The sequence below is a fragment of the Phocoena sinus genome, chromosome 3 (genome assembly GCF_008692025.1).
Source record: "Phocoena sinus isolate mPhoSin1 chromosome 3, mPhoSin1.pri, whole genome shotgun sequence".
NCBI classification, from domain to species: domain Eukaryota; kingdom Metazoa; phylum Chordata; class Mammalia; order Artiodactyla; family Phocoenidae; genus Phocoena; species Phocoena sinus.
The window spans coordinates 142,871,438-142,896,917 of record NC_045765.1 but is presented as its reverse complement, the minus strand read 5'-3'; the positions used below and the strand labels follow the sequence as shown (position 1 = coordinate 142,896,917).

The window sequence follows — 25,480 nt, the reverse complement described above, 5'->3', positions numbered from 1 at the left end:
CCCTAGGTTCTTCATGACATTTGTTTCCTTAAATTCCATATATATGTGTTAGCATACGGTATTTGTCTTTTTCTTTCTGACTTACTTCACTCTGTGTGACAGACTCTAGGTCTATCCACCTCGTTACAAATAGCTCAATTTTGTTTCTTTTTATGGCTGAGTAATATTCCATTGTATATATGTGCCACATCTTCTTTATCCATTCATCCAATGATGGGCACTTAGGTTGTTTCCATCTCTGGGCTATTGTAAATAGAGCTGCAGTGAACATTTTGCTACATGACTCTTTTTGAATTCTGGTTTTATCAGGGTATATGCCCAGTAGTGGGATTGCTGGGTCGTATGGTAGATCTATTTTGAGTTTTTTAAGGAACCTCCATACTGTTCTCCATAGTGGCTGCACCAATTTACATTCCCACCAACAGTGCAAGAGGGTTCCCTTTTCTCCACACCCTCTCCAGCTTTTATTGTTTGTAGAGTTTTTGATGATGGTCATGCTGACCGGTGTGAGATGATATCTCATTGTAGTTTTGATTTGCATTTCTCTAATGATTAATGATGTTGAGCATTCTTTCATGTGTTTGTTGGCAGTCTGTATATCTTCTTTGGAGAAATGTCTGCTTAGGTCTTCTGCCCATTTTTGGATTGGGTTGTTTGTTTTTTTTGATATTGAGCTGCATGAGCTGGTTGTAAATTTTGGAGATTAATCCTTTGTCAGTTGCTTCATTTGCAAATATTTTCTCCCATGCTCAGGGTTGTCTATTTGTCTTGTTTATGGTTTCCTTTGCTGTGCAAAAGCTTTGAAGTCTCATTAGGTCCCATTTTGTTTATTTTTATTTTTATTTCCATTTCTCTCAGAGGTGTGTCAAAAAAGATCTTGCGGTGATTTATGTCATAGAGTGTTCTGCCTATGTTCTTCTCTAAGAGCTTGATAGTGTCTGGCCTTACATTTAGGTCTTTAATCTGCTTTGAGTTTATTTTTGTGTGTGGTGTTACGGAGTGTTCTAGTTTCATACTTTTACATGTACCTGTCCAGTTTTCCCAGCACCACTTATTGAAGAGGCTGTCTTTTCTCCACTGTGTATTCTTGCCTCCTTTATCAAAGATAAGGTGGCCATATGTGCGTGGGTTTATCTCTGAGCTTTCTATCCTGTTCCATTGATCTATATTTCTGTTTTTGTGCCAGTACCAGACTGTCTTGATTACTGTAGCTTTGTAGTATAGTCTGAAGTCAGGGAGCCAGATTCTTCCAGCTCCATTTTTTGTTCTCAAGATTGCTTTGACTATTCGGGGTCTATTGTGTTTCCATACAAACTGTGATTTTTGTTCTAGTTCTGTGAAAAATGCCAGTGGTAGTTTGATAGGGATTGCATTAAATCTGTAGATTGCTTTGGGTAGTAGAGTTGTTTTCACAATGTTGATTCTTCCAGTCCAAGAGCATGGTATATCTCTCCATCTATTTGTATCATCCTTAATTTCTTTCATCAGTGTCTTATAGTTTTCTGCATACAGGTCTTTTGTCTCCTTTGGCAGGTTAATTCCTAGATATTTTATTCTTTATGTTGCAATGGTAAATGGGAGTGTTTTCTTGATTTCACTTGCAGATTTTATTAGTATTTTATTTTCTTGATTTCACTTGCAGATATATATTAGTATATAGGAATGCCAGAGATTTCTGTGCATTACTTTTGTATCCTGCTACTTTACCAAATTCATTGATTAGCTCTAGTTGTTTTCTGGTAGCATCTTTAGGATTCTCTATGTATAGTATCATGTCATCTGCAAACAGTGACAGCTTTACTTCTTCTTTTCCAATTTGGATTCCTTTTATTTCCTTTTCTTCTCTGATTGCTGTGGCTAAAACTTCCAAAACTATGTTGAATAATAGTGGTGAGAGTGGACAACCTTGTGTTGTTCGTGATCTTAGTGGAAATGGTTTCAGTTTTTCACCATTGAGGATGATGTTAGCTGTGGGTTTGTCATATATGGCCTTTATTATGTTGAGGAAAGTTCCCTCTATGCCTGCTTTCTGCCGGTTTTTTATCATAAATGGGTGTTGAATTTTGTCAAAAGCTTTCTGTGCATCGACTGAGATGATCATATGGTTTTTCTCCTTCCATTTGTTAATATGGTGTATCACATTGATTGATTTGTGTATATTGAAGAATCCTTGCATTCCTGGAATAAACCCCACTTGATCATGGTGTATGATCCTTTTAATGTGCTGTTGGATTCTGTTTGCTAGTATTTTGTTGAGGATTTTTGCATCTATGTTCATCAGTGATATTGGCCTGTAGTTTTCTTTCTTTGTGGCATCTTTGTCTGGTTTTGGTATAAGGGTGATGGTGGCCTTGTAGAATGAGTTTGGGAGTGTTCCTCCCTCTGCTATATTTTGGAAGAGTTTGAGAAGAATAGGTGTTAGCTCTTCTCTAAACGTTTGACAGAATTCGCCTGTGAAGCCATCTGGTCCTAGGCTTTTGTGTGTTGGAAGATTTTTAATCACAGTGTCAATTTCAGTGCTTGTGATTGGTCTGTTCACATTTTCTATTTCTTCCTGATTCAGTCTTGGCAGGTTGTGCATTTCTAAGAATTTGTCCATTTCTTCCAGGTTGTCCATTTTATTGGCATAGAGTTGCTTGTAATAATCTCACGTGATCCTTTGTATTTCTGCAGTGTCAGTTGTTATTTCTCCGTTTTCATTTCCAACTCTGTTGATTTGAGTCTTCTCCCTTTTTTTCTTGATGAGTCTGGCTAATGGTTTATCAATTTTTTTTATCTTCTCAAAGAACCAGCTTTTAGTTTTATTGATCTTTGCTATCGTTTCCTTCATTTATTTCTGACCTTCATGATTTCTTTCCTTCTGCTAACTTTGGGGTTTTTTTGTTCTTCTTTCTCTAATTGCTTTAGGTGCAAGGTTAGGTTGTTTATTTGAGATGTTGCCTGTTTCTTAAGGTAGTATTGTATTGCTATAAACTTCCCTCTTAGAACTGCTTTTGCTGCATCCCATAGGTTTTGGGTCATCGTGTCTCCATTGTCATTTGTTTCCAGGTATTTTTTGTTTTCCTCTGTGATTTCCTCAGTGATCATTTGGTTATTAAGTAGTGTATTGTTTAGCCTCCATGTGCTTGTATTTTTTACACATCTTTTCCTGTAATTAATACCTAGTCTCATAGCATTGTGCTAGGAAAAGATACTTGATACGATTTCAATTTTCTTAAATTTACCAAGGCTTGATTTGTGACCCCCGATATGATCTATCTTGGAGAATGTTTCATGAGCACTTGAGAAGAATGTGTGTTTTGTTGTTTGTGGATTGAATGTCCTATAAATATCAGTTAAGTCCATCTTGTTTAATGGATTATTTAAAGCTTGTGTTTCCTTATTTATTTTCATTTTGGATGATCTGTCCATTGGTGAAAGTGGGTTGTTAAAGTCCTTTACTATGATTGTGTTACTGTTGATTTCCTCCTTTATGGCTGTAAGTATTTGCCTTATGTATTGAGGTGCTCCTATGTTGGGTGCATAAATATTTACAATTGTTATATCTTCTTCTTGGATTGATCCCTTGATCATTATGTAGTGTCCTTCTTTGTCTCTTATAATAGTCTTTATTTTAAAGGCTATTTTGTCTGATGTGAGATGCTACTCCAGCTTTCTTTGATTTCCATTTGCATGGAATATCTTTTTCCATCCCCTCACTTTCAGTCTGTATGTGTCCCTAGGTCTAAACTGCGTCTCCTGTATACAGCATATATACAGGTGTTGTTTTTGTATCCATTCAGCGAGTCTGTGTCTTTTGGTTGGAGCATTTAATCCATTTACATTTAAGGTAATTATCAATATGTATGTTCCTATTCCCATATTCTTTTTTTTTTTTTTTTGCGGTACATGGGCCTCTCACTGTTGTGGCCTCTCCCGTTGCGGAGCACAGGCTCCGGACCCGCAGGCACTCAGTGGCCATGGCTCACGGGTCCAGCCACTCCGCGGTGTGTGGGAGCTTCCCAGACTGGGGCACAAACCCATGTCCCCTGCATCGGCAGCCGGACTCTCAACCACTGCGCCACCAGGGAAGCCCCTATTCCCATATTCTTAATTATTTTGGGTTTGTTTTTGTAGGTGTTTTCCTTCTCTTGTGTTTCCTGCCTATAGAAGTCCCTGTACCATTGTTGTAAAGCTGGTTTGGTGGTGCTGAACTCTCAGCTTTTGCTTGTCTGTAAAGGTTTTAATTTCTCCATCAAATCTGAATGAGTTATTTGCTGTGTAGAATAATCTTGGTTGTAGGTTTTTCTCCTTCATGACTTTAAATACGTCCTGCCACTCCCTTCTGGGTTGCAGAGTTTTTGGTGAAAGATCAGCTGTTGACCTATGGGGATTCCCTTGTGTGTTATTTGTTGTTTTTCCCTTGCTGCTTTTAATATGTTTTCTTTGTATTTAATTTTTGATAGTTTGATCAATATGTGTTTTGGCATGTTTCTCTTTGGATTATCCTGTATGGGACTCTCTGTGCTTCCTGGACTTGATTACCTATTTCCTTTCCCATATTAGGAAAGTTTTCAACTATAATCTCTTCAAACATTTTCTCAGTCCCTTTCTTTTTCTCTTCTTCTTCTGGGACCCCTATAATTTTAATGTTGGTGCATTTAATGTTGTCCCAGCGGTCTCTGAGACTGTCCTCAATTCTTTTCAGTCTTTTTTCTTTATTTTGCTCTGCAGTAGTTATTTCCACTATTTTATCTTCCAGGTCACTTATCCGTTCTTCTGCCTCAGTTATTCTGCTATTGTTCCCTTCTAGAGAATTTTTAATTTCATTTATTATGTTGTTCATCATTGTTTGTTTGCTCTTTAGTTTTTCTTCGTCCTTGTTAAATGTTTCTTGTATTTTGTCTATTCTATTTCCAAGATTTTGGATCATCTTTACTATCATTTTTCTGAATTCTTTTTCAGGTAGACTGCCTATTTCCTCTTCATTTATTAGGTGTGGTGGGTGTTTACCTTGCTCCTTTATCTGCTGTGTGTTGTTCTGTCTTCTCATTTTGCTTTACTTACTGTGTTTGGGGTCTCGTTTTCGCAGGCTACAGGTTCGTAGTTCCTGTTGTTTTTGGTGTCTGTCCTCAGTGGCTAAGGTTGGTTCAGTGGGTTGTGTAGGCTTCCTGGTGGAGGGGACTAGTGCCTGTTTTGTGGTGGATGAGGCTGGATCTTGTCTTTCTGGTGGGCAGGTCCACGTCTGGTGGTGTGTTTTGCGGTGTCCGTGGACTTATTATGATTTTCGGCAGTCTCTCTGCTAATGGATGGGGCTGTGTTCCTGGTTGCTAGTTGTTTGGCATAGGGTGTCCAGCACTGTAGCTTGCTGGTTGGTGATTGAAGCTGGGTATTGGCGTTGAGATGGAGATCTCTGGGAGATTTTCACCATTTGATATTACGTGGAGCTGGGAGGTCTCTCGTGGACCAGTGTCCTGTAGTTGGCTCTGCCACCTCAGAGGCACAGCACTGACTCCTGGCTGGAGCTCCAAGAGCCTTTCATCTACACGGCTCAGAATAAAAGGGAGAAAAAATAGAAAGAAAGAAAGAAAGAGTATAAAATAAAATAAAGTTATTAAAATAAAAAATAATTATTAAGAAAAAAATTTTTTAAGTAAAAAAAAATGGACGGACAGAACCGTAGGACAAATGGTGAAAGCAAAGCTATACAGACAAAATCACACACAGAAGCTTACACACTCAGAAAGAGAAAAAGGGGAAAAAATAATATATCTTTGCTCCCAAAGTCCACCTCCTCAATTTGGCATGATTCCTTGACTATTCAGGTATTCCACAGATGCAGGGTACATGAAGTTGACTGTGGAGATGTCATCCACTGCTCCTGAGGCTGCTGGGAGAGATTTCCCTTTCTCTTCTTTGTTCGCACAGGTCCTGGGGTTCAGCTTTGGATTTGGCCCTGCCTTTGCGTGTAGGTCTCCTGAGAGCATCTGTTCCCAGCCCCGACAGGACAGGCTGATTCGGGGGCTCTGGCTCACTCAGGCCGGAGGCAGGGATGGGTACGGTTGCGGCGCGAGCCTGTGGAGGCAGAGGCCAGCTGGACTTTGCAACAGCCTCAGGTGCACCGTGCATTCTCCCGGGGAAGTTGTCCCTGGATCACGGGACTCTGGCAGTGGCGGGCTGCACAGGCTCCCGGGAGGGGAGGTGGGGATAGTGACCTGTGCTTGCACACAGGCTTCTTGGTGGCCGCAGCAGCACCCTTAGTGTCCCATGCCCGTCTCTGGGGTCTGCGCCGATAGCCGCCGCTCGCGCCCGTCTGTGGAGCTCCTTTAAGCAGCGCTCTTAAACCCCTCTCCTAGCGCACCAGGAAACAAATAGGTAAGAAAAAGTCTCTTGCCTCTTGGGCAGCTCCAGACCTTTTCCCGGACTCCCTTCCAGCTAGCAGTGGCGCACTAGCCCCCGTCAGGCTCTGTTTACGCCCCCAACCCCAGTCCTCTCTGTGGTATCCAACCTCCGAAGCCCGAGCCTCAGCTCCCAGCCCCGCCTGCCCCGGCGGGAGAGCAGACAAGCCTCTCGGGCTGGTGAGTGCTGGTTGGCCCTGATCCTCTGTGCGGGAATCTCTCCGTTTTGCCCTCCACACCTGTGTTGCTGTGCTCTCCTCCGCGACTCCGAAGCTTTCCCACTCTGCCACCCGCAGTCTCTGCCCACGAAGGGGCTTCCTAGTGTGTGGAAACCTTTCCTCCTTCACGGCTCCCTCCCACTGATGCCGGTCCCGTCCCTATCCTTTTGTCTCTGTTTATTTTTGTTTCTTTTGCCCTACCCAGGTACGTGGGGGAGTTTCTTGCCTTTGGGAGGTCTTAGGTCTTCTGCCAGCATTCAGTAAGGTGTTCTGTAGGAGTTGTTCCACATGTAGATGTATTTCTTTTGTATCTGTGGAGAGGAAGGTGATCTCCACGCCTTACTCTTCTGCCATCTTGAAGCTGCCTCCTTTTCCTATTTTTGATCGGATTAATTTTTGGTTTCCATTTTTCTCCATTATTATATTTTCATTATAAAAATTGTCTTAGCGATTGCTTGAGAGTTAGTAATATACATCTTTAATGTAGCAAAGTCTCTATTCAAATAATATTTTACCATTTCAAATATAGTATAAACTGTATACTTTCATTCCTCCCTCCCAACCTTTGTGCTATTTCTGTCACACCTTTTACTTGAACATATGTTACAAACCTCACAATATGTTATTATTTTTGCTGTATAGCCATTTATCTTTTAAGGAGATTTAAACATTTTAAATGTTTTACCTCTAATGTCTTTTACATTACCCTCATTTTTACCATATGTGGCACTCTTCATTTCTTAGTGTAGATTCATATTTCCATTTGTGTCATATTTGTTCTTTGTGAAGAATTTCTTTTAACATTTCTTGTAGTCCGTATCTGATGGAAATGAATTATCTCAGCTTTTATTTATCAGAAAAAGCCTCTATTTCACCTTCTTTTTAAATATGTTTTCTCTGGCTTTAGAATATTGGATTGACTTTTTTTTTCTTTCAGAACTTTAGAGATGTTGGTCTGTAGTGGTTTAGCCTGGATAGTTTCTGCAAAGAAGTTGCTAGTCTTTGGTTTTTCTGTATTTTTTTTTCTCATATAGATTTTATTCTAGCCTCCCTCAGTGGCAGTACTCCTTTGCCTGGGGCTGTGAGCCGGAAGGTGTTCGTTCTGTCTCTGCTCCAGCTCTAGACTGCTATTAGTGGTTACTTGGTGGAAACTTGAGGCAGTCAGCCTCCCCCAGAGACATGAGATATTTGCTTGGGCCCTAGAGCAGGACATCATTCTTTCTTAGTGACCAGTTTTTTTCAGTTTGTTTTCTGGTGTGTGTTATATAGCAGTACATTAACACATGTAATTTAGAAATTAATGTGTATATGTAGGGGGTGTATTATGTTCAACAGTTTTACTGATCAGAGTGTATAGTCAGAATTGTTTGGAAGCTGCTGCTTTAGAGGGTCAGAACTAAGAACTCTGACAGATTTAAAGTGGAATTTGCCACTTGCTATTTGATTTCATGACAACACAATTTGGATGGTTCACTTTATTTTAGTGGGTAATCTCATTTATAAGCGTAGAATGTTTTACAATGCACATTTTATTTAAAATATTTAAATATTAAATAAAAATTTAAAAACATTAATTAGATTTATATGCTTAAAAGGTGAAGCAGTCTTTGTGAACTCTTTTGTATTTTAAAATCCTTTCTTTTTTATAAATGAAGATCTCCGTATTCTTTTTTAGGACTGTGAGGACATGGGAAGTTGAAAATCCAAAGAAGCAAAAAAGTGTGTTTAAACCACGGACAATGCAGGGTAAAAAAGTAATTCCCACCACTTGTACATATAGTAGAGATGGAAACCTCATAGCAGCTGCCTGCCAGAATGGAAGCATACAGATCTGGGACCGAAATTTGACTGTAAGTTAAGGACATTTAAGTCCTCTTTTCTTAGAAGAAAACCACCTTACAAAGCCAAACATCATGTTAAAATATTATGAAGGTCAATTTCCTGAGTTTAGCTCTAATTTAAACTTCAGTGTTAGTTGATAAAACATTGGGACTTTTGCAGTAAACAGCATTTTAGCAAACATTCCAGCTCAGTATTTTCCAATGTGTATTAGATTTTGTTTTTAAAATAAGCTAAATCTTTTGGTATAAAATTTAAAAAGCATAGTGCAGTTTATTATACGACATCTCAGTATACTTGATTTTGAAAGTGAAGGATTTGACAGTAATATAAAACAAGACTAGGCAGAGCACTAGAAAATACCCTTTAAAAGATTTGAGAAAACCATGAAATAGCAAGGACAATCCATCAGTTGTTACGCAATTATTTCTTTAGTAATTTAAATAATATTTTGTTTTGACATTCTGTGACATTCCATTTGAATAGGTTTCAGATTTTTTTTCTTTTCAAAGTTTTTGGTTATTAGAATAAATAAACTTTGGAATTGGAAGGGATCATAGAATTCTTTAACCACAGAAATAATGAATAAGATAATGAATAGCCTCTGGCTAATTTTGTGAATTACCATAAGCTTTGAAAAGGGTTTTGTTGTATGCATAGATGGTAAAACAAGAATTTTTAAGTGGAATGATTCTAGATTACCAAAGTTAAAATGAAAATCTACACTAATGTTATAATACAAATTGGTTATCTTATTTTTTTTATAATTAAAAAAAATTTATTTTATTTACTTATTTTTGACTGCATTGGGTCTTTGTTGCTGCTCACAGGCTTTCTCTAGTTGCGGCGAGCGGGGGCTACTCTTCGTTGCGGTGGCTTCTCATGTTGTGGAGCACGGGCTCTAGGTGCGCAGGCTTCAGTAGTTGTGGCACACGGGCTGAGCAGTTGTGGCTCACAGGCTCTAGAGCACAGGCTCAGTAGTTGTGGTGCACGGGCTTAGTTGCTCCACAGCATGTGGGATCTTCCTGGACCAGGGCTCGAACCTGTGTCCCCTGCCTTGGCAGGCAGATTCTTAACCACTGAGCCACCAGGGAAGCCCCAGTTATTTTAATAAAAGGTGATGATCAAATTTTTAATTTAATAAATATTAAGTACACACTATATGCAGGCACTATTCTGGGCACTGCAAATACTGTAGATTATCCAAAATTTCTGCCTTCATAGAGTTTACATTCTTGTTCTTTTTAACAATTATAAAAATAATTTTCTTTCAAATAAAATTGCCTATCAAACACTTACATTTTGAAAGGGGCCCCAGGAAACCTAGTTGTCTTTTCAGGCAGATGAGTTAAAGTCAGTTTTCTTGGAATAAGGTAAAAAATAGTGATAGGAAAAAGGAGTCCATGTTGAGATTGCTGGAAATATCTTTGGCATTTTCTGTTTGTCGGATCTTTTTATTTCTGTTTTCATCTCCACTATAAACCCCATAATGCTTCATAACAGCTCAGAGATTTAAAAAATCCTTTGAATTGTAAACTGAGTTTTAACAAAGCAATAAATTTTTTAGTTCCTAGCTTTCATCGTCTCTGGGTGCTGTTGATTTAAACATAGAAATTCTAAAACATGAAGTTTTCTTATCTAGCTTTAATAGTGATGTGTTTGGTATATATATATATATATATATATATATATATATATATATATGTATATATATGCGTTTTCTTAGAAACCATATATTTTCATAAAGTTCAGTATAGTTTTTAGAGATGGGTCTTGCACATCTCTTGAAATAATTAGTATATCTCCTATTTCCCATTTTGTAGAAACCAAAGCTATTTGAATGCCAGTTCCCCACCCCAAATCTTTTAAGCCATTCTTCTAATCACAGACTTTGATTCTGTTTATTTAATAATACATGAATGTAAAGCTAATTATACCACATCCTATTCATCGTATTTCATTCATAGTTTTAAACCTGCATGTGTGTGTGTGTCACCTGAAGGCAAATCAAATTGAGAGGAAAAAACTTGCTAGCAGGAAACACAGTTTGATTAAAAAAACAGCTTAAAAAATGTTTTTAACTATTACTTTAGCAATAGTAAGTCATCTGCAGGGAAACACTAAAGCTGAGATAAGAAACCCTAATAACAATGTTTTTTTTCCACACAGTAGCCAAAGAATTACATGGCAGATAATGGATAATACATATTTTGTGACAATTAAGTAAAGCTATCACAATTGCCATGTTTAATCATAGAATTTTCATTAGACCAATTGAACTTCAGCAAATTAAATGAAATGTATTTCTTTTCTTAGAAGTAAAGTGTCTATCAGTGATAAATTCCTGTGTTCTCAAGACCTACCTTTATTCTAGAATTATGCTGGCTAGTATAGTAGCCCCTAGCCACATCTGACTATTTCAATTTAAAATAATTAAAATAAAATATAAAAAGAAACGAAATTGAGTTATTTGTAGTGAGGTGGATGGACCTAGAGTCTGTCATATAGAGTGAAGTAAGTCAGAAAGAGAAAAACAAATACCGTATGCCAACACATATATATGGAATCTAAGAAAAAAAAAAAAAAGAAGGTCATGGAGAATCTAGGGGCAAGATAGGAATAAAGACATGGACTACTATAAAGACTAAAATAAAGACTACTATAAAGACTAAAATAAAGACTAAAGACTACTAGAGCGTGGACTTGAGGATATGGGGAGGGGGAAGGGTAAGCTGTGACAAAGTGAGAGAGTGGCATGGACATATATACACTACCAAACATAAAATAGCTAGCTAGTGGGAAGTAGCCGCATAGCACAGGGAGATCAGCTAGGTGGTTTGTGACCACCTAGAGGGGTGGGTTAGGACGGGTGGGAGGGAGGGAGACAGACGCAGGAGGGAAGAGATATGGGAACATATGTATATGTATAACTGATTCACTTTGTTATAAAGCAGAAACTAACACACCATTGTAAAGCAATTATACTCCAATAAAGATGTTTAAAAAAATAAAATAAAATATAATTAAAATTTCAGTTCCTCGGTCATACTAGCTACTTATTGGACAGCACAGATAGAGAACATTCTCATCATTGCAGAAGGTTCTGTTGGACATTGCTGCTCAAGAGGAGTGTTTGTTTGCCCAGAATCCCTCTCAGTCATATGATGCTGGGCTGTCCTTAAATTTGAGAGGAAGCCCAGTTCAGAGGAGCTTCTACAGGTCTGCGCTGCCTTCCTGCTCCCTCATTCCCCATTCAGCAGCACTTATGTGAACAACAGCGAGGAGGCCACTGCTTGGTTGGAGTAAAGTGAGGGAGGTGCAGAATATGGGCAGATGACGTTGGAGAGGTAACAGCATGCCCCCTGACTCAGGGCCTTTGCATATGCATAACCCTTCAACCTCCAACATTCTTCTCTTAGGTGTTCACATGGCTTTTCCCCCTCACCACTTTTAGTACTTTGCTCTGATTTTCGCTTCTCAGCAAGACCTTCCATGACTCCACACTATGTACAATTGCAACCTTCATCCCACCAGTGGCACTCTCTGTCCCTCTTATTTTCTTCCATAGGGCTGATCATCTTCTGATATACTATACTATATATTTTACTTGTTTATTGAATTGTCAGTTTATTTCTAAGAAGTCATTAAAAAGTAGTAGCATAAAGTACTATCCTTGTTATATGAAAGCATAATGAGATAGAGATATGAGAGAGAGAGAGGGAGAGAGGGAGATACTGATGTTATTTTTCATGTATCCTTAATGATGTAGAAACATAATCTGTGTTAACATAGATAGATTTTCGAAAACTGTTTTCATATCTCTCTCACATATAATTTCTGGCTTTTAAAATATTCCAGCTTGTATAGTCTTATGAATACCCAATGACTACATCTGTTCAAATAAAAACACCTACTGAATTCTTTGGACATATTTTGCTCAAAGCAGCATTAGTGCTCTTTATATCTATCAGGAGTCTACAGTATGCTAGACTCTTTACTAAAAGAACATGCTGTACTTCCTTGTACTGCAGTCACTCTTTGTCGACTAAGATTTTGGCAGGAAAATGAGGACCCATCGTCTTCATGGAGTTTTGCTTTCCCTAGATCCAGGTGATGGAAGGGAATAATATTTGAAGTTTGACTTGGCAATAGGGTACCACCAGCAACTTGACCCACTCTCCACCTGACTGCCTCCTGCTGCTCCTTTGGCCTGCAACCCCAGCCCAGATTTGGAACGTGAGCACACGCTACAACCCCTTACCAGGAAAGCCTCAAGCCTGTGAGACACTGCAGAGACATTTCTCTAGCTCAGAGGTTAATCAGTGCCCACATTCTCTCAGCCATACTAGAGAATGGTTGGTATGGTTCAGAGAAAGCTGGGGCAAGAACTAGTAATCACACCAGGAGATAAGCTTCTGGGCAGATAAGCCCCTGGTGAATAAGAGAACAGGTATGAAGGAGAAAGAATACAGAAAATAAAATCACCAGTAGTAGCTTGCATCCAGTGTTCCACAAATCTTTAAATGTCTCCAGTCACCTTCAGATAACCCAAGTTAAGATTAGGTTGATTTATGGCCTTCTACATCTTTCCCTTTATTTGTGTGTGTGTGTGTGTGTGTGTGCGTGTGTGCGCGCGCGTGTGTGTGTGTATATATACACACACGCACACACACACACACACACACACACATATATATATATACATATACGCACAGGCACAGAGTAAAATGTTTTGTTTTTATAATGGAGAATTTACAATTTGCTTTTTTTATTTGAGACTGTAACATGGACAGCCTTGTAATAATAGATATAGTTCTAATTGGCTTTTTCAAAATTTCTTTATTTAAATGGAATCATAATTTTACAAACATGAAATACACACTTTAAAAAAATTATTACTATTTTATTAATTGCCTCTACTCTTCTTATCCTATCTCTAACTCATGATGCTTGTAAATTACCTGGTATGTGTCTTTCTGTACTTTTCTCCATAGCTCTATGTCTGTCCATATATCTAGCTATCTACCTAGATCAGGAACACTTCACCTGGTGGTAGTTTTGAGAACCTACTGTCTCACCGAGAATGAGACAAATGACAAAAGGTGTCTTTTCCCTTCTTTTTGCAAAGACCAATCACACTTAACAATAAGTCTCAGCTTTCACCCAGTATTAGTTATTTAAGTTAAAGCAGTGAAATATTGACTGTTGGGGGGAGAGAAGTACATTATAGAGGAAAAAATGATATTTTTAAACAATTTTTTAAAATCAAGTGATTTATAAAATGGTTCTAATACCTTCCTTTGAGGAAAAAAATGGTGTGTCTCTATAAAAAATATAAAGAGTCATGTTAAAAATTCAAATATAGATTTCTGTCTTTTCATTAGGCCTAATACTTGGAGTTTAGAAAATATATATGGGTAGCTAAAAGTCTACTACATAGTTCTATACATTTTTTGTAAATGACACATGAGACGTACAATTACACTGTACATTACTTGGGGCTTTCATTCCATCAGTCCTGAGTTTCCTAAGCTCTCTACACACTCGTTTTCCTTATTCATGAAATGAGGGCATGATCCCCACCTTGTCTGGTTATTTTGAGGATTATATTTGGTAATATATTTAAAGCACCCAGAACAGGACTGGCACATAGCAGGTTTTTTTTTTTTTTTTTTTTTTTTTTTTTTGCGGTACGTGGGCCTCTCACTGTTGTGACCTCTCCCGTTGCGGAGCACAGGCTCCAGACGCGCAGGCTCAGCGGCCATGGCTTACGGGCCCAGCCGCTCCGCGGCATGTGGGATCCTCCCGGACCGGGGCACAAACCCGCGTCCCCTGCATCGGCAGGCGGACTCTCAACCACTGCGCCACCAGGGAAGCCCACATAGCAGGTTTTAATAACTGTTGGTCTTCTTCCTCTTTTCTTTTTAGCTCCTAGGCGATATACAGTTTTTATAGAATGTTGAAGTTAGATCTCAGGATGCTATTTAATTATGGCTGTGAAAGTGTCATGAATTTGAGTGTGACAGATGCTTTGGAGGCTAAAAGTATGACTTAGGAAGATAAGAATGTAGATCCCTGCTAGAGCCAGTCATTCAACGTATGGAAATACAACCATCGTCAATAAAGAAGATCTTTATATATCCATTGGTTAGTGTGCCTCAGTAGATATGAATTATAATTATGTTTTAAATAAACATTCAAGAGAAAACATATGCATACACTTTTATTCTATAGAGTTTTAACATGTGTATTTTTCAAAGCTCATTTTCAAAAAAATATGTCATCGATTCAAAACACAAATAAACCATCAAAACTGTGTGAAATTACTTGCAGGCCCTGAAGTTAAGTTCTAATTTGTCAGTTATTTTAATGAAAGCTTTAAAGTTTTATTTATAATGCTCTTGTAAAATGTCACATATTTTTGGAAGCAACATTTGTAAAAATGGGAATATACTGGTTTCGAAAAAATCAGGTTAAAACTTTTTCTTTTAAATGTAGATGATTGTTATCCTTGTCTTTTCTTGTTTGTTTTGGCCACACACGTGGGATCTTAGTTCCCTGACCAGGGATTAAACCCATGCCCCCTGCATTGGAAGCATGGAGTCTTAACCCCTGGACTGCCAGGGAAGTCCCTGTTATCCTTGTTTTTTGAGGGCAGGAAAAATAATTGAATTTAAGACTTCCAGTTAAATATGGTAAGTTAAACACATTCATTCAGTTCTGTTCCCTCCTGAAACACCACTAAAATGACAGAAAAGGCATTTTTAAAGCATAAATCCATACAGACAAAGAGAATTAGAGAGGAGATGACAGCAGAATAGAGAAGTCAATACACTTTTGGAAGCTAGAAACTGGGTAATTGACTTAAAGTATTTTAAGTACTTTACATGTAATATTTTATTTAATCCTTACAACAATTCTATGATAGAAGTAGTTACTATCATTATTTTACAGGTGAGGAAACCAAGACAAAAAGAAGTTGTGTCGCCTACCCAAAATTACAGTTAGTAAGTGGCAGAACTGGGATCCAGTCCTAGGCAGTCTGGTGCAAGCGTTTACACAGGCGTCAGCAAACTATGGCCCATGTGCCAAATCTAGCCCACTACCTGTTTTTGTATGACCTGCAAGCTAAGAATGGTTTTTACATTTTTAAGTGATTCTATTGTTTTCCTGTGGTTGCTGTAACAAATTTGCCAAAAACTTAGTGGCTAAAACAACACAGGCTTCTTATACTCACGTAGCTTAAAAGTCTCATTGAACTAAATATCAGGGTGTTGGCAGGACTGTTTTCTCCTTTGGAGGCTTCAGGGGAGAATCCATTTCCTTGCCCTTTCCATTTTCTAGAAGCTGCCCACGTTCCTTGGCTCCATAGCCCCCTTCCTCCATCTTCAAGGCCAGCAACAGTGAGTTGAGTCCTTTTCACTTTGCAAAACCATGACCTTCTCTTCCGCTTCCGCCTTCCACTTTTAAAGACCCTTGTGCTTACATTGTGTCTACTCGAATAATTGCCCTATTTTAAGATCAGGTGATTATCAATGTTAATTCAGTTTGAAATCTTAATTCCCCTTTGCCAGGTAAGGTAACATATTCATAGGTTCCAGGGATTAGGAGGTTAGAAATCTTTGAGGGGGCATTACTCTGCCTACCACAGTGGTTTATAAAAAAAATCAAAATAAGAAAAAATGTTTCATGATACACGAAAATGATGTGAAATTCAAATTTAAGTGTCCGTGATGAAGTTTAATTAGAACACCCTTGCTCATTCATTTTTGTATTATCTATAACTGCTTTTGCACTACAGTAGCAGAGTTGAGTAGTTACAACAGACTATATGGCCCTCAAAGCCTAAAATATTTTACTCTCTGGCCCTTTACAGAAGAAGATTTTGACCCCTGACATAGTGTTTCTAATCAGCTTTTAGTACCTTACTCTTATATATTAATGAACAGACAAGGATCACCAGATATTTGAAGAAATCCTCTAACAAGAAGTACAGAGACTAAAGCAATCTCAGAGGGGAGAGAGAGAGACAATGTAGGAAACAGAAGAATATTTCAAGACAAAAATTCTATATTTAATATTCTCAGAGAGGGAAGAGAATATTGCAGACACTAAACTAAAGCAGAATACTACAAAAATTTTTTGAACACTTAGAGTTAAAGAAAGAGCTCTTGGAAAATAAATAGGTGATACTTGGGGGAAAATCCATGGGAGTATTGAAAGAAATAGTCAAGGAAATCTCCTGGAAAATAGCATAAAGCACAGTGAGAAAGAAAAGATGGACTTAAGGGTCAATTCAGGGCCCAATATTTGACCAGAAAGTTTTAGAAAGAGAAAATGTAGAGGAGAGAGGATACAATTAGGTAAGAAATAATTACTACTGCCCTTCTCCCCCCCCCCCCACCACATTACCCCCAGAAGTCTCAGAACTGAAAAGATGTTTTTTCCAGGTAGGAATTGCTAATCAAGTGCTCAGCACAGTGAATGAAAAAGACATCAAGCCATACGTCATGAAATGTCAGGACACAGGGGTTATAGAGAAGATCCTAAACTCACAGAGAGAGAGAGAAATAGGAAACATGTAATAGAAGGATGTTGAGGCCATCTAATTTAGGATGTTGATAAAACAGTTGGTCAAGATGTGTGAGATCATGGACTCCTAGCCCAATATGGAAGGAAATGAAGAACAGGAGGGGCTGATACGTGGAGGGAAAGTAGAGAGATCACATCGTTCACTCCACAAAAGTGACTGAGCACCTTTTCTCGTCCAAGTACTATTCTAGGTTCTGGGGATACCACAGTGAACAAAACAGAGACCCCATCCAGTTTGCTTTCAAAGGCCCTGAAGGAGCTGGAAAATTGGTATTTTGAGGATTTTTCAGGAAACATGGTACAATCTCTTTTAGTGTTTTTAAGGATTTTTTAAAAAAGGCTTTCTAAGCACCAAATTCAGCTGTCTTTTTACAGTCTCTGTTCTCCTTATTGACAGTATCACTCTTTGAAACAACCTTTTCTCCTGCCAACTTCCCTCTTGCCCTCTGAACTGCAGGTAATGAGGCAATCTTGACACGTGTGACAATCACTACCTTCTTGTCCTTATTATTCTCAGCCTCCTTCGCTGGCTGTGTTTCCCACCGTCTCCATACTAGAGTAAAAGGACATCATCTTTCCTAGTCTCCTGTCAAGCAGATGAACTATTTTAAGTTCAGTTATCATTACTTGCAGTGACTGCTGACTGAATCTGTGGCTCTTAATTCCATCCTACACGTTCCTCTACACCCCGGAGGCGCATTCACTTGCCTGTGAAAGAACCCCGCCAGGATGTTAAGCTCAAAATACCAGGACACAACTCCTCATCTCCTTTAGAACTCACTCTTCCTTTTGACTTTGCTAGTTTTCTTAATTTATATTTCCGTTTAGAACTTCAGAATATTCTCTATCTCCTATAAATTCTATGTTTTAGTGTCCCTCACATCTGCCCCCTCAGTTTCATCTCTTTTGCCTTCACTCTACTTTCAGCTTTCATCACCTCTCACCTCTGTTGTTGGTTATCCTTTCCCTTCTCTGTCCATCCTCTCTGTTTTGCTCAGCCCCAGTTTAAATCATGTTCAATACAATAATCACTGCTTCGGTGCTTACGACATATTGAGGATAGTTCACATTTCTGCAGACTGACACCTACAGCCTTTCAGTTTGTGTTTAACCTGTCTTTGAGTATCTCCTGCAACTTTCTCCATAAATAGAAAAACTTCTTTCTAAAATCGGATTAGGTTATACTCTGTTCTGTCCTCATCATCCTCTACTTTACTACTTTGCATGCCTGTCTCTATACTGACCACTCTTCCCTGTCTGTCTCTCCTGCAAGCCCCCCACTACTGGAGGAGATCTCACCCAGTGAAGAAGGCAAATCAGATACCATTCTCTCCATGATGCTGTTGCACAGTCGTGATGGTGTATTTGTGGACTAGAAGATTATGTATCTAGGAGTGTAAATCCTGAAGACATTCAAATAACAGAATTAGGTCAAATGTTTAAAAAAAATTAATCTTCCACTTAAAAATCTCATCTTTTTAATAACATAGTTGCCATAGTTTAACCCATGGTGATGGTGAATTTCCCCAGGCTGCAGAAATGTCCAGTTATTGACCTAACATTGCCTCACGCTATTGAATAGGGAATGGGTAATTCAAATAGTGAAATAAAGCAAGATTCTAGTGTCTACCTATTTCTTCAACCTCATCTTCTACCATTCTCCTTCATGCTCAGGAAACTCCAAGCTAGCTGGCCTCTTTCTGTTCTTCAAGTATTGTTAGGTCTTGTCCACCTTGTTGCCTTTGTACTTGTCATCCTTGCTGCCTATAGGCCTTTGCCATGGTTATTGGTCTGAGTGTGGCTGCTAACCTCTCATTCTGGCCTCCAGTGAAATGTCATCTCAAAGAGCCATCAAGCAATGTAGTAGCTGAGAATATAGATTTAGAAGACTGGTTCTAGAGCCAGACTAGACTACTGACTAGAGTAGTACTACTCTACTGGCTTTTTCCTGCTCCTGTTTCTCTGTCCCATTACTTTGTTTTATTGTCATTATAGCACTTAACACTGTGTAATTACTTTGTTTCATTTTTCATTTGCCTTCTCATTCATTTTGTCTCCCCCTAAGCTTCATAAGGTCAGGGACTTTTCGTCTTATTTGCTATTTCCCCGTGCCTAAGAACATGGTATAGAGTATGTGCTCCCAGTTAATGTTTGTTGAATAAATGGGTGAATGGATGCTATCAGAGAAACATAGGTTTTGTCTTAGATTAATTTCATTTTCGGTCGCTGTTACTCTTGTTTTCAAATTTTAAATTACTGTTAATCGAGCTTCATTGTTATCACATGAATGTGTTGTTATAGGTTTGATTTAGCCTTCAATATGGAACGATGCTTATTTGCATCAATAGTATTTTTAGCCTTTTGTTTTCTAATAAATAGATTTTAAAGTGTATGATACTAATAATAGCTAATATTTATTGAACACTTACTTTGTGCCAGCTGCTGTTTTAAGTGCTTTATATATATGTTAATTCATTTGACCCTGAGGACAATATTGTGAGGTAAGTACTACCATTAACCAAATATTTTAGATGAGAAAACTAAAGCACCACAGAGAAAGGTTTAACAACTTGTCAAGGTCATGCAGCTAGTAAATTGTGGAGCCAGGCAGTCTGCACTAGAACCTTTACTCCTAATTGCTGTGTTGCACTGCTTTATGGTTCAAAAATGAATGATCCTGATGGAGATATTCTAAAACTAGATTGTGTTGATGGTTGCACAACTCTGTAAATTTACTAAAAATTATTGAATTGCACACTTAAAATGGGTGAATTTTATGGTATTAAGTTATGCTTTGATAAAGCTGTTTAAAAAGTAAATGATCCTTACTCTTATTGTTAAAATGGATTATAATCTTTTCAAAACTGTATCTACAGTAGAACTTTAAACCCTGTGTTCTCTTGCCACTGGAAATGGGAGTAGATGAAGTAGGTAAACTTTCATCCTGCCGAAGTTGACTAAGGACAAAAAAGTTTGTGTGTCACTGTCATGTGCTCTTTGCAGGAAAGGGTTTTTTTCTTCCTTGCCTGTGGATTCACTGGGATGCAAAGCATGTATAGGTATTTGTTGAATTAACTTTCAACGGTTTAATTTTCTGTACCCTCGGTATTTAAATTGTATCCAAAAGATCCTTGCTTTCATACTCTAATTTTGAAATATAGACCTTGTGCAGTATCCTGAAAAAGGCAAAACTTATGCACTATCTCAATGCATAGACATTAACATGTAGAAGGAAAAAATGTAACTGATGAAAATAATGTGCGAAAAAATTCTTAGGTTTAGTTACTGATCAAAGTTGCTCAGGGAAGCCTGAAGGAAAATTATAATTGAGTTAACATAGAATTTACTTACAAAGATTTGCAAGTATTTTTAAAGCATTTTAACTTGTGAGTAAAAACAGAAGAATCTTCCCCTGAATGTGATAGAAGAAAACTTACATGAATATTTATGGGTGTGTGTTGATATTTAGAAAAAAAAAGGAAATCAGTCATGAACCAAAACCCTCCAGTTTAAAATATAACACTGCTGTTACTGAGTCAAATGTATACACATCATAACTAAGCAGTTAGTATAATCTTATATTTTCATTATATTGAATAAATAGACCAGAGGGGCTATGTAGATTCGAGAGTGATGTAATTTTTGTCACTACTTGGTAACTTGTAGGTAGCCAAAATAGTAAAGTGGAAGTAATTATGAAATGTCTGTAAAAAAGATAAGACAATTTTATCTGCATTTTTGTAATCATGATTGGAGACAGTCATTTTGTAACTCTGTTAATTTTGTTAGACATGTATCTAAAACATAGCTCATAATTTCCTCTGAAAACTTGGTCCCAGGAACTTCTTTAATTGCCCCCAAAGAAAGTTTATTTTGGTTAGTTTTTTTCTGATTTAAAAAAGTAATCCATATTTATTTATAAAAATATTAATCTGAAGTAGAAAAGCATAAGAAGAAAATAAGTCACCTGTAACTATACTAGTCAGAGATGAACATTTTGAGATTCTTTTCTCTACTCACGTATAAGGTGTGTGCGCCTTGCGTATGTGTTTGTTTCAGTATGTAGGGGTTTTTGATAGCCCTAATAATTAATATTCCCTTCTCCCACATGGGTTCTAAACAAATTAATAAATAAGACTGATCACTACAGCATGACAGGTGAAGGCCAGAATCCACCTTTGTTACAGATGGTAGAGGAGGATGAAAGCCAAAAGTCCCTGCTGACTAACTCCTGAATTGGATAGATTTGCCCAGCCAGGCTGGCCCCAGGAAGACTGAGGGCATAGAGATGCAGAGGATAATTACCCACCTAGGGCAGCTTGCACCCAGGAAGGAAAAGGAGAGAGCTGAGCCAAGCACTCTCAGTGAATTCTTCCCACATTCGAGTCAGATTAATAAACTGCCTTCCTTTCTAGGGAAGAGTGAATGAGAAGTGGGGAAAGGTTGGGCTGAGAGGATATCAGATCAAGTAGGGCCTTGGAGGCTGTGTTAAGGAGTTTGAACACTCTTCTGAGGGTAATGAGAAGCCATTAGACAGATTTTAGGAGAAGAATGACATCATCTAAATTATATTTTTTAAGGAATCACTCTGCATGTAGTTATTCTCTGTACAGAGAATAACTACAGTGGGAGAAAGGTGGAGGCAAGGAGACTGGTTGGGGGCTGGCTGGTGCAGACATCCAGGTCATTTCTTGGATGAGGGTGGTAGTGGTGGAGGTGATGTTCAGTTTCTGAAGATTTTTTGAAACTAGAATTGACAAATGGGTAAAATGTAATGTAAAGGTAATTTTTTCACAGTATTTTACATGATGCCTTTTTAAATAGCTGTACACTGGTGTAATATAGATGATTTGGAAAATGATTCCAGAAAACACATTTGGTCATTTCCTTTCATGGTGCCTGATTTTCTAATAAGTAGGCTATTTGAGGTTGAGAATTTGGATTTCATGAAAACCTGCCTTGATTTTGTGTTATTTTAGTTACTTTTTAACAGCTAATTTTATTATTAATTATTTTATATATTTTTTATTATTTTATATTTTTTATTTTATTTTATATCAATTGGCAATATGGAGTAAATGCTCCCTAATTTTTAAAAGAAAAAAAACAGAAGATTTTTAGTGTTTTCTATAGCACAAGCAGAGCCCTTTGCAGTTGTCTAGATAGGGCTGTTATGTCGTCTAAAATGGTCAGACTCTCTGTAGGGTGACTATACTCTAGAAAGCCTATATAAGGGATGCCTCTCTCTAGGAGAGAGATTCCCTGAGCCATGTTTCTCAGCTACAGGACAGCTCTGATTTATTTTGTAAGCTGACGAGGCCAAACATTACTGTTTTATCCATTATAAACAAGATAGTAAATGTTAAATGTTCACTCAATAGAGCCACTAGTAGTGCTTTTATATACAGAAAATAGTGTCTGAGCCAAAAATGCAAAACAGTTCTCTGGTCTACATGCATTCTCTTTTAACTTACTGTTTGATTCATTGCAACTGGAGAAGTGATGTAACCAGTGATGATTTGAGCTCCAAAACTCTTGGTGCTACAGTGATTCTTCCTGTTTTGTTTTATTTTGTTTTTTCTGTCTTCTTTCTTCTATTAATTACCCAAGCCATACCACATTTCTTAAAACTTCTCAGAAACTTTAATTTTTATAATGTGAGACCCAAATTAAAGAGCATTGCAAGATTCTGTTAAACCTCAGCAATTCAGAATATTTTAAATATTTACCAGTTTTGTTCCATATCAGAGTTTTTGTGGCTTTCAGCTCTATCCTACAAAGTAATGCAAGGATCAAATCTTAATTCAGAAGTATTTTTAAAGTTATTGCTCAAATTTATTTACAGTTCGTTTATAAAGAATTATTCTCACTTCAAACTGTCTGATAAAGAATTTAGCTTTTTGCTGTAAACATTTTACCCTGGGTAGAAAACACAGATGCTCATGGGACAGGTGGTCAGGAAGCCAGTTGCTGTGTACATCATGTGGTAACCCTGTTTTATTCTGAATAATAGTTTTTATTCTCTCTCAATCGGAAAATATAATAGAGAAAGGACTTACTTGTCTTGTAAAGCTGTGTACTTTTTATCCACAGTAAATTACATTTTACATTGTGACCCACTACATACATATCTTTGCACAGACTGACATACACACACACACACAACTGAAATAGTTTACCATAACAGTTCCTAATCTTGCAATGTACAGTGCACTCTAATGTTTTTTCATTCCATTTGATTTCATTTTTTAAAAGTACTGATCATAATCTATTAAATTGATTTTATGACCCACTAATGAGTTAGAATCCAGAGTTTGCAAAACACTTCTAAATCATGTCCCCAGTATAATTTGATCTTCACAGGTGAGGTAGGCAAGGCTAATATCCTTTAGAAACATAATTAAAGCCTGCACTTAAAAAACAGAAGCTTTGGGCTTCCCTGGTGGCTCAGTGGTTGAGAATCTGCCTGCCAATGCAGGGGACATGGGTTCGTGCCCTGGTCTAGGAAGATCCCACATGCCACGGAGCGGCTGGGCCTGTGAGCCATGGCTGCTGAGCCTGCGCGTCTGGAGCCTGTGCTCCGCAACGGGAGAGGCCACAACAGTGAGAGGCCCGCGTACCGCAAAAACAAACAAACAATCAAACAAAAAAACCAGAAGCTTTGACTGAAGAAGAAATGGTTTGGGGCATTGAGTGACCAGAGGTCATAATAAACACAGTAGGCACTTGAATGGTGAGGGAGAGGAAGGGGAGCTGTAGAGATCTAGATCAGGAGGCACATGGATGCAAAAGATGCTTTCCCTGCCTTGGCATTTTTGCCTAAGCCCCTGAAGACATCTGGCATGCCACCAGAAATCACCTGTGGTTGGAACGTACTCAGTTGCTGGTGTCTCGAAAGGCTGCCAAAATTAGTTTGCAAGGCTCTACCTCTCAGATTCCTGTAGTTCACCCCCAGAAATCCCATCCATACTAATCCAGTCTAGTTTCTCTAGTTAAGTCTGTTTCCCTAACTTCATCTGTTTGCATGCTACTCTCATAATTCTTTCCTTGTCTATACAGCACCTTATTGTTTACTTAGTTAAAAATGGATTTATTTTAAAATTATAAATACTTTTTAAATTGAGGTAAAATTCACATAACATACAATTAACTATTTTAAAGTGTACAGTTCAGTGGTATTTAGTGGTTTCACAGTGTTGTGCGATCACCAGCTCTCTCTAGTTTCAAAACTTTTTCATCACCCTGTAAAAACACTCTGTGCCCATTAAGTGATCACTCGTCATTCATTGAAGGAAATAATTCATTCTGTACTATATTTATGCTTTAATTACTGAGATAGTGAATCAAGATTATAGACATGGTATAAAGTTAAAACATTTTGCTAAGTTTAAATGGCCATAGCTAAAATGGAATTCTTTGTCATCGACTAGATCTAGTAGCCAGATGACATTTTGCTGTTTTATTTTTAAACCGAGGAAGATTTGCCTATAAACCATTTAGTAGCAGAGCAAACTTTCCAAGTGCTCTGAGTTAAAACATATGGAGGTACTAAAGATACTTGCACGAGGCTTGAATGTTTTCCCACACATAAAATGTGTATCTCAAAGAGGGAAAGATATTTTAGACATTTCACTAAAATACTAGTTTAAAATTATAGAAAAATACATGGTAGTTATTTTTATATTGATAAATTAAGCATGCTTTTGTTTAATAAGATATAAGCCAAAAAATAAAAAATTCTCTTCTGTATTCCTAAATCCACATTCTTAGAGAAGATGACCCTCCTGTATAAATCTGAAACTGATACAGGTGTGTGTGTGTGTGTGTGTGTGTGTGTGTGTGTGTGTGTGTGTGAGAGAGAGAGAGAGATTTTGCTAGCAATTGTGTGTTTGTATGGGGTTTCCCCATTTACAAAGATACACTTGGACCAAATACTTCTGTTTTATAGGAGAGTATTTTTTTAATATTTTGAAAACCAATACATATTCTGTGTTTTTCAGTTAGCTAAGAATATTTGCTAAACTTTCTGTACTCTCTGTTACAGAAACAGTGGATAGATTGAATATGCTGTTTAAAGAGAATCTCTAGCCTTACCCCACACAGTAGCTTGCCATGCCCCTCTTGGTGGCACTGGAGTGGGGTGATGTTGAGAGGGAGGCCTATTTTTTCTCTTTCGGTAAATGGCTGTAAGCAAGAGAAATGTACGATCAGACTTAAGTTTTTGAAGAATCTCTTTATTGTCTCTATGGAAGATAAATCGGAGGAAATTAAGGCAAGAGACAGTTAAGGCAAGGGGGTCAGTTAAGAGGTCTCAGGTGAGTCCAGTCCCGAATGAGCGATAATGAGGAACTCAGCCAAGTTTGTGGAGTGGGAATGGAGACCGGTTGAGAGAAGTGAATCAGAAAGGTATTTAGGATGTGTAGGACAGATATGACTTTAAATGTTTGTGGATGA

The 25,480-nt window shown here is 37.9% G+C and overlaps 1 protein-coding gene across 1 annotated transcript in view; it reads left to right on the top strand.

Moving 5' to 3' along the window:
• The window catches only part of WDR70 (WD repeat domain 70), a 311,155-nt gene that overhangs the window by 193,295 nt on the left and 92,380 nt on the right, over positions 1-25,480 (top strand). The window contains 1 exon segment of the mRNA XM_032628142.1: positions 8,271-8,445. Within this exon segment, the coding sequence (XP_032484033.1) occupies positions 8,271-8,445 (175 nt within the window).